This window comes from Convolutriloba macropyga, unplaced genomic scaffold (assembly GCF_964194025.1).
Source record: "Convolutriloba macropyga unplaced genomic scaffold, txConMacr16.3 SCAFFOLD_2711, whole genome shotgun sequence".
Classification (NCBI taxonomy): Eukaryota; Metazoa; Xenacoelomorpha; order Acoela; family Convolutidae; genus Convolutriloba; species Convolutriloba macropyga.
Window position 1 is genome coordinate 719 of NW_027452300.1, and position 13960 is coordinate 14678.

General features: G+C 36.1%; 2 protein-coding genes across 3 annotated transcripts; both read right to left on the bottom strand.

Moving 5' to 3' along the window:
• Window positions 1-287: 287 nt before the first annotated feature.
• LOC142357360 (uncharacterized) lies at window positions 288-3504 on the bottom strand. Of its 2 annotated transcripts, none has more exons than XM_075409011.1 (5): window positions 3323-3504; window positions 2754-2862; window positions 1964-2140; window positions 1178-1401; window positions 288-423 (listed from the first exon to the last, which is right to left on the bottom strand). In XM_075409011.1, exons 1-5 carry the CDS (start codon window positions 3398-3400, stop codon window positions 322-324), a joined length of 690 nt encoding a protein of 229 aa, XP_075265126.1. In that variant the 5' UTR covers window positions 3401-3504; the 3' UTR covers window positions 288-321. The 2 variants fall into 2 exon arrangements, with proteins under 2 accessions (XP_075265126.1, XP_075265125.1); XM_075409010.1 differs by having other exon boundaries at window positions 3302-3504.
• Window positions 3505-4205: 701 nt separating this feature from the next.
• LOC142357361 (uncharacterized) lies at window positions 4206-13753 on the bottom strand. The gene is made up of 7 exons (XM_075409012.1): window positions 13556-13753; window positions 12800-13029; window positions 12264-12479; window positions 11439-11576; window positions 10892-11080; window positions 5084-5316; window positions 4206-4225 (listed from the first exon to the last, which is right to left on the bottom strand). The coding sequence occupies exons 2-7, from the start codon at window positions 13009-13011 to the stop codon at window positions 4206-4208; spliced, it is 1008 nt and encodes a 335-aa protein (XP_075265127.1). The 5' UTR covers window positions 13012-13029; window positions 13556-13753.
• Window positions 13754-13960: the final 207 nt, after the last annotated feature.

Here is a 13960-nt window from a genome sequence, read left to right on the forward strand (position 1 = left end):
ACGCTGTATGAAATCATACGGAAACAACGGGCCGGTTATTGCGGCAAGGCGGGACGCCCGCGAAGCGTGGCAACCGGGCCGTCAAATTGGAGTAGAGTCTTGATGCTTTGTAAGCTTTTGGCGTCTATTTAACCCCCAACCCCCCCCCCCCCAGCACGATACTGAGAACAGGACCGCGTCAACTAACTTCTTTCATCACTTATCAAATCTAGACAGCTCACTGATAAATTTATATTTTTTCTATTCGGTAGCGTGAAAAATGAATTCATATATAAAAATGTATTCGAAGCATATATAAATTACATTAATTACATCATTTATCTAGACAGTTAGTTTGGGGCTGATGTTTTGAAGGTTTCCGTTTAAAGACACCTCATGATCCCCTTCTGCCGCTATTGCCACGCAATCTTCTTTAATCTCACTCTACTCACGCATTTAGAGCGACGTTCACTTGTAGTAATTCAATCTCAATATTCCACGATGCATTAACGAAACAAGTTGAGCTAATAAAATAAGAGTTTTTCTGTAACTTTATTGACATTTTGCCCGTAACGCTAAGGCAAATTCAGTACTGATTCCGAGTCTAATTCAGTTCACATTTTGCACTGAATTTGTCTGATTCAGAGCTATTTCAGTGATTCATTCTGAATTATCTTCTGATTCAGAATATAACTGAATATTTTCTCTGAATTTTGCTCTGATTCAGAGAAATTCAGAAATCACTTCACAGTTGGTTCTGAAATTTTTCTGAATCAGTACTAAAGCTTGAAATTTCTCTGAAATTGTTCTGTATCATTTCTGATTGTCACGGAACCTAAGGTACGGTTGACGTCATGGAAATTCTCTTCAGGTTGAGGTGTTTTCTGAAAATTAAGTACGAAATGGGCTGAAATGCAGTGAAGCTCAAAAATTTCAGCTAAAAATCTTTTCATAAATTCTTTTAAATTCGCTGAAATTTTCAGGCACTCAAATAAGGCACAAAATGAGGCACAAAAAACATGGGCGCAATAAAATGAGGGCTCAAATTAGGCGCTCAAAAAAACTTAAGATGAATAAAAAAAGTTCTACAAAGTCTAAAAGGTGTAGGAACTGCTGTGAACTGAAAATCAGACATATTTTAGAAATAAATAACAAATAAATTTGGTTTAAAAATTTTAATTTAGAAAAAATAGCGAACGTGGCGTGGACTTGTGCCGACACTTGTGGAACTTTTCCGCCAAGGTGTCAGTTTCCTAATCAGCAACCTCTTTAAATTTTCCCCACTTTCCTTTAAACTTCTCTCAGTTTTACTCGTATTGCTTTCGGCTCTTGGTTTCTGCGCCCCGCTTACTACCGCGGGCGATCGTGGCGACTGTGATTTTCCTCGAACTCGGAACGGGCTTGCACTTCGTTTTTTGTACTCTGGAACCCGAGATGAGCATTCCATGTTTTATTACCGAATGGATATCTTGTTGTTAGAATCTTGCAAGTGTCTCGTAAGATTACGCAGCAGCTTGCAAGACAGCCATCAAAAATCTTTCAATAATCTTTTCATCATTTGCAAGAATCTTTCAAGATAAGCGCCAATTGCAAGAATCTTGCAAGATTTTGCAAGTTAAGCGTCAGAGTTCTGCTAGAGATTCACGGCAAGGATAAATAGAACAATTTTATGGTTCCAAAAAAAACTTGATGCATAAATTGTCTTAGAATGATCTCGCAATATTAATACTAGGAGTCAGTCATAAATGATTTTTAAATGCTTACTATGAACTCTATAATTGATCTTCGATTGGCTGTTAAGATTTATTTCTCGTAGTGCGATTACTAAAAGGTTTCATGAATAGAATGAAAAATTATTTTTTACTAAGATTCATATATGATATTCGTATGATACTAAAAAACCATAGAACCATGATACATAATCGCATGATTACTAAAAAATAATAAATGAATTATTAGTGAAATTACAAAGACTCGTTCATCCCGGGCACGCGATTGGTGGAAAATAAATCCATGGTCAAAATAGTCTGTGCGCTGGATTCAGTTGTTTGGACTACATTTCGAGAACTTGTCTCAAAGTCTGTTGAAAGATTGTAAGATGGTGACATGCACATTGTCCTCCTTTCGACTGAAGAAGATCTTTCGCAAAACGAATTGAACACTGGGCACAATGGAGGCAATTCTCAAGCTTATTTCTTTGCAAATAAACCAATTTTTATAAATTATTTCTGATGTTAATTTTATTTATAACAGTTAAGTTTGAAATCATATTAAGAGCTTGCAATTTAAAAGTTACATGTGTTATGGTAAGTGTGTTAAAAATCAAGTCCCCACCCCTACCTCGACAACGAGAGTCTTTGAGCTTACGCACGTTTACCATAAGTATCCAACCCCCCCCCCCCCCGCACAGGAACATTAAATAAAAAAATTGTTGAGCTTAGATTAGGACAGTTTTATTCTAATTATTCAAAATAAATAAAGTTATTCTAATAAATAAATCCTACTTGTTCGTAAAAAACAAAAATTTTTCCAAAAAACTTAATTCAATTTGAACTGAGTTTCATTAGTTCCTACTACGCTAACGAGACTATCAGTATCAGTTCTTTTTATGCAACTGTAAAAGTCTATAAGAATTCTAACTTTTAATGCTCGAAGGAATTATATAACCGGTCAAGCAGGCAAATGGGTTTTGTTATACCGATGTTTAGATTTGATCACGTGTTCTGAGAAATGCCGACAATTGTGTCGTCTATTTTTCTTCTTAATTTCCCTACCAGGTGTTGCAACGTTGCGACTCTCTCCGCTACTCGTCGGTCTAGACGAGAAGCCAGTCGATTCGTAGTGGCTTTTGTGGTCTTTAGAAGACGTCTTCTTTTCTCGAGTCTGTTTCGTTTTCCATTTCCCACGGATGAAATAAACAGTTAAATAAACCAGTGTGTGGTTTTTCGCCAAAAATGGTTCTGAATTAAATGATTTGTCGAAAAAAATACAGAAGAAATTAGCGGAACGAGCGTAAAGAATGCTCATTTTGCTCAATAACTCAAGTATTTCGCTCCTTTTGTCAGAATTCCACCAATTCCGCTCAATTCTTACGCTTTTTGATCCAAAAGCAAGCTAAACTTTCAACCTTAAAAAGAGGTGCGAAGCCTAGAAATAAGAGATTCAATTACTTGAGTTCAAAATCTTGCAAGATTCTTGCAAGATTATTCAAATCATGCAAGAATCTTGCAAGCAGAATGGAAGTAGGATGCATTTCCTTGCCGGATTGCTTGCAAGATTCTTGCAAGATTTTGAACTCTTCGATCACTGGGGCAGATTCTACCGGGGGAAAGGAAAGAGTTGCCTCTTTTCTCGTCTCGTAATCTTCGATTGGATATTCGACCTTGTATTTCGAGTGACTAGACAATGAGTTCTGTTCCATTTTGTTATTGTGATCATGATGGCGTTCTTTCTGCTTGGATGATCTACTGTGCTGTCGGGATTTATGACTATGCCTTGAACTTGGCCAAAAGGTAAAATATGCACCTAGGATTTAACAAGTTTAAAAAAATTGAGTCATGCTAAAAATAAATTACAGATAAATTCAGAAAATATTGAACTGCTAAGAAATCTTCGACATTGAATTAAAATCAATGTGCAACAGCATGCAATAAAAACCATAAAAGGGATCAACCCGTTTTGATTACTGAAGTATCGAATAAAAAAATTCCGAAACAAAATAATAAAAATTTCTCCAAACCAATGGCTAGTTGTTGTTCTCTTCATCAATTCACGACCAATCTTATTCAAATTTTACTGTACAAAAGAGACAAACGTTTCCAATCTCGTTCAAGTTTTGCCAGAAAAGAAAAAAATCACTGAAAAATATCCACACATCTAGCTTCAAAAATATCCACACATCTAGCTAGAGACATTAAAATTAAACATTTTCAAATTATTATAAATGGGTAATTTTTTTTCCGACAAACAGATTCATTTTAAAAAATGATCAGCAGCTTATAAACCGTAGAAGCCATTTACACAAAATCTGTCCTTAAAACAAATTGCTTGACCAAAGGCTGCTTAAATTCCCCTAAAACCAATTCTTTTGGTTAAATCAGCAGGATCAACTATTTGAGCGTTAAGTGCTTCCATTACCGCTAGTTTTAGACTAAAAGTCTGAAATCGAAAATATGAATATAACTTTTTCACTTTTCAGTATAGTTTTGGAAGGAAATTTCCGCCAACTAATCTGAGGAGCTTTTAACTGAAAAAGAGCATAAATTATTAGGCAATATCATAAAATTGAGCGTGTGAAATCAGTAGTGAGCAAGGACGCTCGGTAATGTTTGTTTGCATGTAATGTTCCGACCCCGCTCTGCCTTTTTTTTTACTTAATTGTCTACCAGATGAGGAAGACATAGAAAACTTTCAAAAACTCAAATATTGTTCAAAAATAATTGGTGTGTTTATTTTAAAAACGCTTTAAGCATAAACTACTAATGAAAAAATACCTTTTAGAGGGCAACAATACGTCCTAACAAAGAGGCCAATGGATAAGACACACAACAAAATCAAATAAAGAATCTTTATTTACAACCAAACTTTCATCTCCACAAAGTTTTTTAACAGAAAATTTAATAACGAAGTCCCACTAGCACAGAATCAACTCTACACTCTAAAAAATGAATTGCAATTCAGCAGACAAGATGTGGGATCAATCTTTATTAGATATAATTGACGTGAAGACAGATAAAAAGTAAAAACGCAAAACAATACTTTTACACTTGTTAAAAGCAAGTATTTTTGAAGTCATGAAAACAATTAAGACAATTAGCTGTCAAATGAAATCCTTAAATTTCATGATTAATATCTATAAAAGAATGCTCATTTTGCTCAATAACTCAAGTATTTCGCTCCTTTTGTCAGAATTCCACCAATTCCGCTCAATTCTTACGCTTTTTGATCCAAAAGCAAGCTAAACTTTCAACCTTAAAAAGAGGTGCGAAGCCTAGAAATAAGAGATTCAATTACTTGAGTTCAAAATCTTGCAAGATTCTTGCAAGATTATTCAAATCATGCAAGAATCTTGCAAGCAGAATGGAAGTAGGATGCATTTCCTTGCCGGATTGCTTGCAAGATTCTTGCAAGATTTTGAACTCTTCGATCACTGGGGCAGATTCTACCGGGGGAAAGGAAAGAGTTGCCTCTTTTCTCGTCTCGTAATCTTCGATTGGATATTCGACCTTGTATTTCGAGTGACTAGACAATGAGTTCTGTTCCATTTTGTTATTGTGATCATGATGGCGTTCTTTCTGCTTGGATGATCTACTGTGCTGTCGGGATTTATGACTATGCCTTGAACTTGGCCGAAAGGTAAAATATGCACCTAGGATTTAACAAGTTTAAAAAAATTGAGTCATGCTAAAAATAAATTACAGATAAATTCAGAAAATATTGAACTGCTAAGAAATCTTCGACATTGAATTAAAATCAATGTGCAACAGCATGCAATAAAAACCATAAAAGGGATCAACCCGTTTTGATTACTGAAGTATCGAATAAAAAAATTCCGAAACAAAATAATAAAAATTTCTCCAAACCAATGGCTAGTTGTTGTTCTCTTCATCAATTCACGACCAATCTTATTCAAATTTTACTGTACAAAAGAGACAAACGTTTCCAATCTCGTTCAAGTTTTGCCAGAAAATAAAAAAAATCACTGAAAAATATCCACACATCTAGCTTCAAAAATATCCACACATCTAGCTAGAGACATTAAAATTAAACATTTTCAAATTATTATAAATGGGTAATTTTTTTTTCCGACAAACAGATTCATTTTAAAAAATGATCAGCAGCTTATAAACCGTAGAAGCCATTTACACAAAATCTGTCCTTAAAACAAATTGCTTGACCAAAGGCTGCTTAAATTCCCCTAAAACCAATTCTTTTGGTTAAATCAGCAGGATCAACTATTTGAGCGTTAAGTGCTTCCATTACCGCTAGTTTTAGACTAAAAGTCTGAAATCGAAAATATGAATATAACTTTTTCAATTTTCAGTATAGTTTTGGAAGGAAATTTCCGCCAACTAATCTGAGGAGCTTTTAACTGAAAAAGAGCATAAATTATTAGGCAATATCATGAAATTGAGCGTGTGAAATCAGTAGTGAGCAAGGACGCTCGGTAATGTTTGTTTGCATGTAATGTTCCGACCCCGCTCTGCCTTTTTTTTACTTAATTGTCTACCAGATGAGGAAGACATAGAAAACTTTCAAAAACTCAAATATTGTTCAAAAATAATTGGTGTGTTTATTTTAAAAACGCTTTAAGCATAAACTACTAATGAAAAAATACCTTTTAGAGGGCAACAATACGTCCTAACAAAGAGGCCAATGGATAAGACACACAACAAAATCAAATAAAGAATCTTTATTTACAACCAAACTTTCATCTCCACAAAGTTTTTTTAACAGAAAATTTAATAACGAAGTCCCACTAGCACAGAATCAACTCTACACTCTAAAAAATGAATTGCAATTCAGCAGACAAGATGTGGGATCAATCCTTATTAGATATAATTGACGTGAAGACAGATAAAAAGTAAAAACGCAAAACAATACTTTTACACTTGTTAAAAGCAATTATTTTTGAAGTCATGAAAACAATTAAGACAATTAGCTGTCAAATGAAATCCTTAAATTTCATGATTAATATCTATAAAAGAAACCATTGAAATCTGAAATCTGCCAGTATTCAGATTATGATACGACTTGGAAAAGAAAGAATAGAGGCAAAAACTTTTTGAAGGAAATTTCCGCCAAATAATCTGAGGTGCTTTTAACTGGAAAAGAGCATTACTTATTGGGAAAAATCAAAAAATTTTCTGTTTGAAAATGGTAGTGTACAAAAAGGTTTGGTAATGTGCGCTAGCACATAATGTCCCAAACCCGCTCAACCACCTTTTTGACTTACTTGTCTACCAGATGAGGAATACATAGAAAACTTTCAGAAAACCATATACTGTTCAAAATTAATTGGTTTGTGCACTTAGAAAATCGCTTTAAGTTTTGTCTAGTCGTGAAAAAGGCCTCATAGAGGGCAACAAAACGTACCAACAAAGAGGCCAAGGGATAAGAGAAACAACAAAATCAAATAAAAAACATTATTTACAACCAAACCTTCATCTCCGTCTAATTTGCTAACAGAAAACTTAATAAAGATGTCACATTAGCAAAGAATCAAAGCTATACTCTCTAAATTGAATAGAAATTCGGTAGACAAGATGTGGGATCAAATAAGGTGAAGACAGTTAAAAAGCAAAAACGCTAAAAACAATTAGCTCTCAAATGAAATCGATAAAACACATGATTCATACCTATAAAAGAAACCATTGCAATCTGGCAGAATTCAGATTATCATACAGCTTGAAAACGAAAGAATTGAGGCAAAAACCAAAATCTCAGCTAATTTTTATGGGAAAACGGTGTCGAGGCCTCTCAAATCACAACCTATACAGTAAAAACTAAATTCAATAGTTTACGAGTTATTTTACCGCCGATATGTTGATATCTCACTTGTTTTTAGTGGAAAGTTCGGAGGAGACAGCAAACAAAGCCTGAACGGTCGAAAACGTACAAAAAACTAGTAATCTCATAGCCAAAAAACCTTTTTATTATTGATCAAACAGCAATGAAGAATATTTAAAGATCCAGCTGAAACAAGATGCAAACACTTTCTTTGCTGAGTTTACCCGACAATCTGAGAGAAAGAAGATGAAAAAGTGAAAGTTTCAAAAAGCACTATTTTCTTGTTTTGAAAACCATTTTTTAAAAATTATAAGTCGTAGCAAACATAAACCGTTAAAAAAGACATAGTATGCCTTTACTGCATTTTGGAAGCCAATTAGACATGTTTTTACTGAGACCAACAGCAAAAAAAAAACAACGAATAAATGTAGAGTTCAAAATTTCCCAGACAGTGTTATGCACGCAAAAATAGTGTTGCAGCCAAAAGAAACATGAGCTTTTCGCTGAAAATATAATGTATGTTAGTTCGCTTTCATTTGCAACTGAGTTTTTTTTCGTGAAAAAAAGTTCTATTTTGAAATCAGTCTGGCCTATAATTAATTTGGTAAAGAAAAAGGCAAATTGAATTTTCAAACAGAAATTTGCCCCATTACAATCCCAACAAATTTCGAAGTGCAAATTTCCACAATTAGACAAATGATTCTGTTGGAATTTTTTTCCTTATCCATAAAATCAAAAAAGTAGTTCTAAATGTTACCCAAATAGCTATTTCGACGAACAAAATGTCATTACATCTAGATAATCCATAAGCCATGGATAATCGTCGACTTATATCAGCAAAAAACATTAGTTATCAGTTGAAAGCCCTGGATAAATTCACTAGAAACTCATGGCATAGCAAAAAGACTGTTAATGAAAAAAAGACTTGTCTGAGACGGGACAAAAAGACTCAAAAAATGTTTTGTTTATGGATAGCTCCGCCTGACAGAGGAGACTAAAACGGGCCTTGCTAAGGCAACACAGCTGCTAAAAACGTCGCTGTTTCCTGATAGATTTTCGGGAGCTGAAAACATTTACAAATAAAAAATTGTGCTGCAATTTTAATAAGTGTCGATTTAAAACAGAGAAAGGTGTTCCAGAGCATATTCTTAGGAAAGGCACAAAAAGCCATCACTTGAGCAAACAACGATTGCGTCAGCAGTTTTAATACCTGTACTATCGGAAAATATAGATACAGTTGGCTAAAGGATCACATTTGGTGTGTAATCATGCCACTTTTTTTTTATCAAAATGAAAGAAAATTGGCAATTTTTCAAAAAATTAGCCATTGAGGTTGGTTCAAGCATTTCAACAACTCTTTTTAGTGTGTAAAAGTATTAAAAAGAACACTATTAATAAAATTTTAAAAAGAATATCAAAATTTAGGCAAAAATTCAGACAAATCTGAACAAAACAATGAAAGAAAATTCCTTGGGAAAAAGTTTAATTCAAGCTTTCTATTTATACATTTCAGCTTTCTCTGCGGTGAATTGATTGATCGGCAAAAAATTACTGAAGAAAAAAACAGTTGGACTTATAGTTCCTCCCGAACTAAAGTTGGTTTGAACAAAAATCTTTCAGAAAAGGCACACTGGACGATAATTATTGCTACGAATATAAGAGCAAATAAAAAGCGGCGGAACCCAATAACTGAAAAGTCTGCATTTATCCACCCTTCCATTTGTGAAAAAAGAAGAAAAGGACGCTTGTACTGTCTGCCTTGGGTAGCAAAGGGAAAAATTCGCAAGAATTTGATCCACTCAAAAATCGTAGTCGAGAATCGATGGTTATCTTGTAGGAATCTGGCAGAATCTGGGGCAGATTCTTACACGACTATGCATCTTCTATCTATGGCATACTCCTACAAGATAATCATTTTTCTGCCAGATTCCTAAAAGATAACAATTTTTCTGTCATATTCCTACTGTATAACTATTTTTTTCTGCCAGATTACTGCATTATAAACACTTTTATGGCAGGCTCTTGAAAAATAACTAATTTCCGTCAGATCAACAAAAGATAACAACTATTTTGTGAGTTTCCTGTAATACAAAAACTTTTCTGGGATTACCCTCGAAATTGATTCTTCTCTGGGAATTCTTCAATGTAATTTCACTGTGCAACAACATGACGCTAGCTGAGCTTTTATTTTATTCCCACAAAAAATAATTAAAAACATTGGAAAACTTGTGAATTAAGAAAATGTGTTTGTTGTAATTAATTGTATTTCATTTAGGCGTATTCAGTATGTCATGTACTATGACATGACGTGAAATTTAAACAAATAAAAATTTTGGAAAGGAAACTCAGTAAGCAATAAAATCAAGCAACTTTTTATCCAGCACTATTTAAAGTTTTTAAAAAAATTTTCGACAAGACAACCGTACTGGAAATAATTTTCTGAAAAAAATAATTTGAGCAGATTAGATAATTCTAACCAATTCAAATGCAGCTCAACTCTAACGAACTCTTTCCCTTGCTTCAGAATCTTGAATGATAACCATTTTTCTGCCAAAATCTTGCAAGATAGCCATTCGTCTGGCAGATTCTGCCAGATAAACCATTTTCTGGCAGATTAATGCAAAATTATCATTTTGCTACAAGATGTTGGAAGATAACCATCTATCTGTCAGAATCTGACTGATTTCTGCAAGATAACCATCCGGCCGCGACTTGGAAACACACAAAAGGTGCTTGAAGCAACAAACCGACACTCAAACAATTTTGTTTTCCGCGGAGAACTTTTCACTAATAGAGGAATGCGGAAAGGGAATTGGGATGCGCCAGATGTTGAAAAGGTAAATTTTGTTTTTCCTTTTTTGAGCAGATCTCAGTTTTTAGTTACTTCAGCATTTTTGCAACCCAGATTCTCCGATGTCATAGATTCCCTATACAATAAATTTTGGTTAATGGACTTACTAAGCAGTTAGTTTGTCTTAGAATAACGAAAACTTGTTTTAAGAAACCGGAATTCGTTTTTTTTTTACTTAACATCTTTCTTTCAATGCCAGAGTGACTTGATCCGATGTATACTCATTAAATGCGCTATTGTTTCACCTATCTATATTTTTGTTGCCAATTTGAACTGCATGTTCAGCATATGAGTTTTAAGGGTAGACTAGTCCACCTAGAAATTGTTCAACGGATTCGAATTATCAGTATGAAAAAAAAAGCAGTAGGCTTATAATATTATACATTCTCCCATTTTTTTTGAAACGTTAGAATTTGAGATCAAAAATGGGGTCTTTCCAATTATATGATTCCGTGGGAAGCTGTAATGGGAAAGACGGCCGAACTCTGCAAATATTTTCAGCGGATTTAAGCGTATTTCAATTTATTCGTGCGTTTTGATTGCATATTTTACTTCGGCGGTCGATCCGCAAAAGGTGCGCAATAGTCCTCGCCGGATTTATCCTGGCTCTTTCCAGAGCTAACTCGACTCTTCTCAGTCCTTGACAGACTCCGTTTAGACGATGGGGGTCTGGGCGGAACTGAACTCTTGCTCGGATTGTTCTGTAGCACTGGAATGTGAGACAGCTTCTTTCGGAGACTGTTTTTGGGGTAAATTTCCTTTTCCTCATTGGCCGAATGTTACTATTGTCTGTATTTCACTATTAATTGTTGACAACTGCTAATGTTCACGAGCTCTAACACCCCCTTGTCTTGGTAAGAAATCGGGTCTATCCCATTATAGCCCCCCCCCCCCCCCCCCCCCATTAAAGTCCTCCCCGCCATTATGGTATAATTATCGCCTGTCTGGGGGCGTTGGGGGGGGGGGTGGTTACGTCATTACGTTATACGTTATGTGACCACTAAGTTGGGGGGGGGGGGGGTTATGATGGGAAAGACCCAAGAAATCAACGGTTTCAAACCACAGAAAATTTTGACGAGGAGTGGGAAACAAATCCCTATTTGTGCTTTTTTGTGAGTCGCCTGAGACTGTGACGTCACTGTGAGCTGACTGGGAGTTGATGATGCATTTAGGTGGAGCCGCAGATGCTAACTTGCTACTTGGAGGAGTTGGACTGGCCGAAAATATGTTCTGACTACTTTAAAATAGTAGTCAAAGGGATCCATTATGTGACGTACGGCTGATTAGCTTGTCTAACTTGAAACCCCTATTTGAGCATTTGACAAAAAAAGTTTCCGTAAGAACAAATGAAAATATGCTCGGATAACTTTTGACCAAATGGAAACGTCCTCTCTTAAAAAAACTTGCAAAATTCGATAAAATCTATAGAGCGAAGTTAGGCTTTCAAAAGCAGCTTAAACTATGCTTTTCTGTTTTTGTTGCTAAAAAAGCGCTGATTCAGGATAGAAAACCAGAATTGAGGTGCAGATCAGTTTATTATTTATCAACTGGCGGTCCCCAAATATGGATGCAAACTTAGAAGGCCCAAACTGAATTGAGCTTTGATTATGCCATCTTGGAGCGCGCGCCTGCTAATCTTGAGCTCTAATTAAATAGTCTAGAAAAAATAGAGCGCAAGAAAGTCTGGACAAATGTTTGAAACTTATGTGACCAGAGGTCACTTCGGTCTGTGACGATCCGATCTGACGTCTGTTCGAACACACTTCAAGCGCAAACAAAACTTGGGTCACAAGGGTCACAAGGTTTGATGAGAAGTCACATTTCGACCTGGGACCTACATCTGAGTTACGGCGACCCAGAGAGAGGGGGAGGGGGTAGGGGTTATATGGGAACGACTCGAATAATAACGGTAACATAATAATCCCTGCTGTTCTTGCTTCTGTTGTTTTTATTATTGCTGTTGTTTGTATTGCTACTGCTTATGCGACTGTCTTGACTGCTACTTTGACTTTTGTTGTTGTTGTCGAACATTCTGAATGACAGCTTTGGTTTGACATGGCTCAAGAACTCCTCAAGATAAACAATCTCCTTTCTGTGTGGATCTAGTCCAAGCTGTCTCAATACCGCGTTCGTTATTTGCCTAAAAACGATTTAATTGTAAATATTTTTGTGATTCTAATCGTAGACAAATTTCTGAATCTTTTCCGTTTGTGCCCCCCCCCCCCCAGCTTAGTGGGTAGTATTTACTCCCCCAGACGGACTTGCCATATTTCTACATAACGATTTACTATGTAATGTCACGTGCTCTATAGCTGGGGTGAGCATAGCGTACTGGGGGGGGGGGGGGGGGGACACAAACGGAAAAGATCCCAATTTCTTTTGGGGTATAGTGGGATCTACCAGAAAATAATCAGCTACACAATGTGTGTTGAACTCAAATATAACAATGCTACCATTAACCTTGAAATGTGCTTCACAACCACTCCTTTGCTGGATAGTATTTGAATAATGACGTCATGCATCTTGTGGGCATAAATGGCTTCCACTCGACCCAAATTGGGAGATGATAAATTTCCAAACACTCTCCTGTATGAAGACCAGCTGTTTATGTACTCGTGCACCAGAAGCTGGATACAATCGTCGACCAGATCCGAGTCCACATATTCCGTCATTTCTCTCAGTCTTCGGATCTATTTTGTTGCGCGAGCTTGGTATCTATCCCCCCTCCATCAGCGGTGTTTATATACTTATCCAGGTTTAGGCCTCCACTTATGAAAAGAATATGGGCAACACTGAACCAAATTCGAATCTATTCCCCCCCCCCCCGTTACAAATTATAAAAGATTTATGCTCATTAAGCTGGGGAGGGAGGGGGGGGGGGGGTTGCAGAATAGGTCCGAAAATAGCACGTGCGCCTCGGAGGCGTGAAAAATATAAGCTCACTGATGGATGGGGGGGCAAACAGAATAGATCCCCAAAGTCTTTTCATAAGTTGGGGTCTAACTTTTTTCAGCTTTGTGGGCAGTGGAGAGAGGGTATACCTCAATAATATACCGCGTTAATATGCAATAATGGAGACAATAAGTTCATCTGGTTGACATAGGCACCCGTATTATCGGGGACCCCTATTAACACATATTTTTTTGATGCGGGGGTTTAGGTGGGGGTTTCAAACGGCACTTAAGGAAGGGGGAGTCCGATAAAATAGATCAACACCTGTTTGCTATGTCGGCTTGTAGAACAAATAATTCTCCATAAGTCACTTGAAGTTTATATCAGCTTATAATGTCTGCGTAGATTATGTAGCAAGTATTTGTAAAGTAGAGTACTTTGGAATTGATGGAATTTTATAGTTGAAGGTCAAGAGCGCAGGTATAGTGTCATAGAACAAGTGTGTAAGAAACTATATAAATACTTTTGCATTAATAGGCAAGTGAATACGATTTTCACTCACGTGCAAAAATTCATCTGTGGTTAAGCAAAGAACCATATTTATGCAAAGTATCTCGGATTTTTGTAGAAGCATCTGCTTTTGGGCCCAATTATTGCAAGACCAATAACCCCCCCCCCCCCCCCCACAGTACATTATGCACCCGGGCCAAGGTGTCAACGCTAAATAAC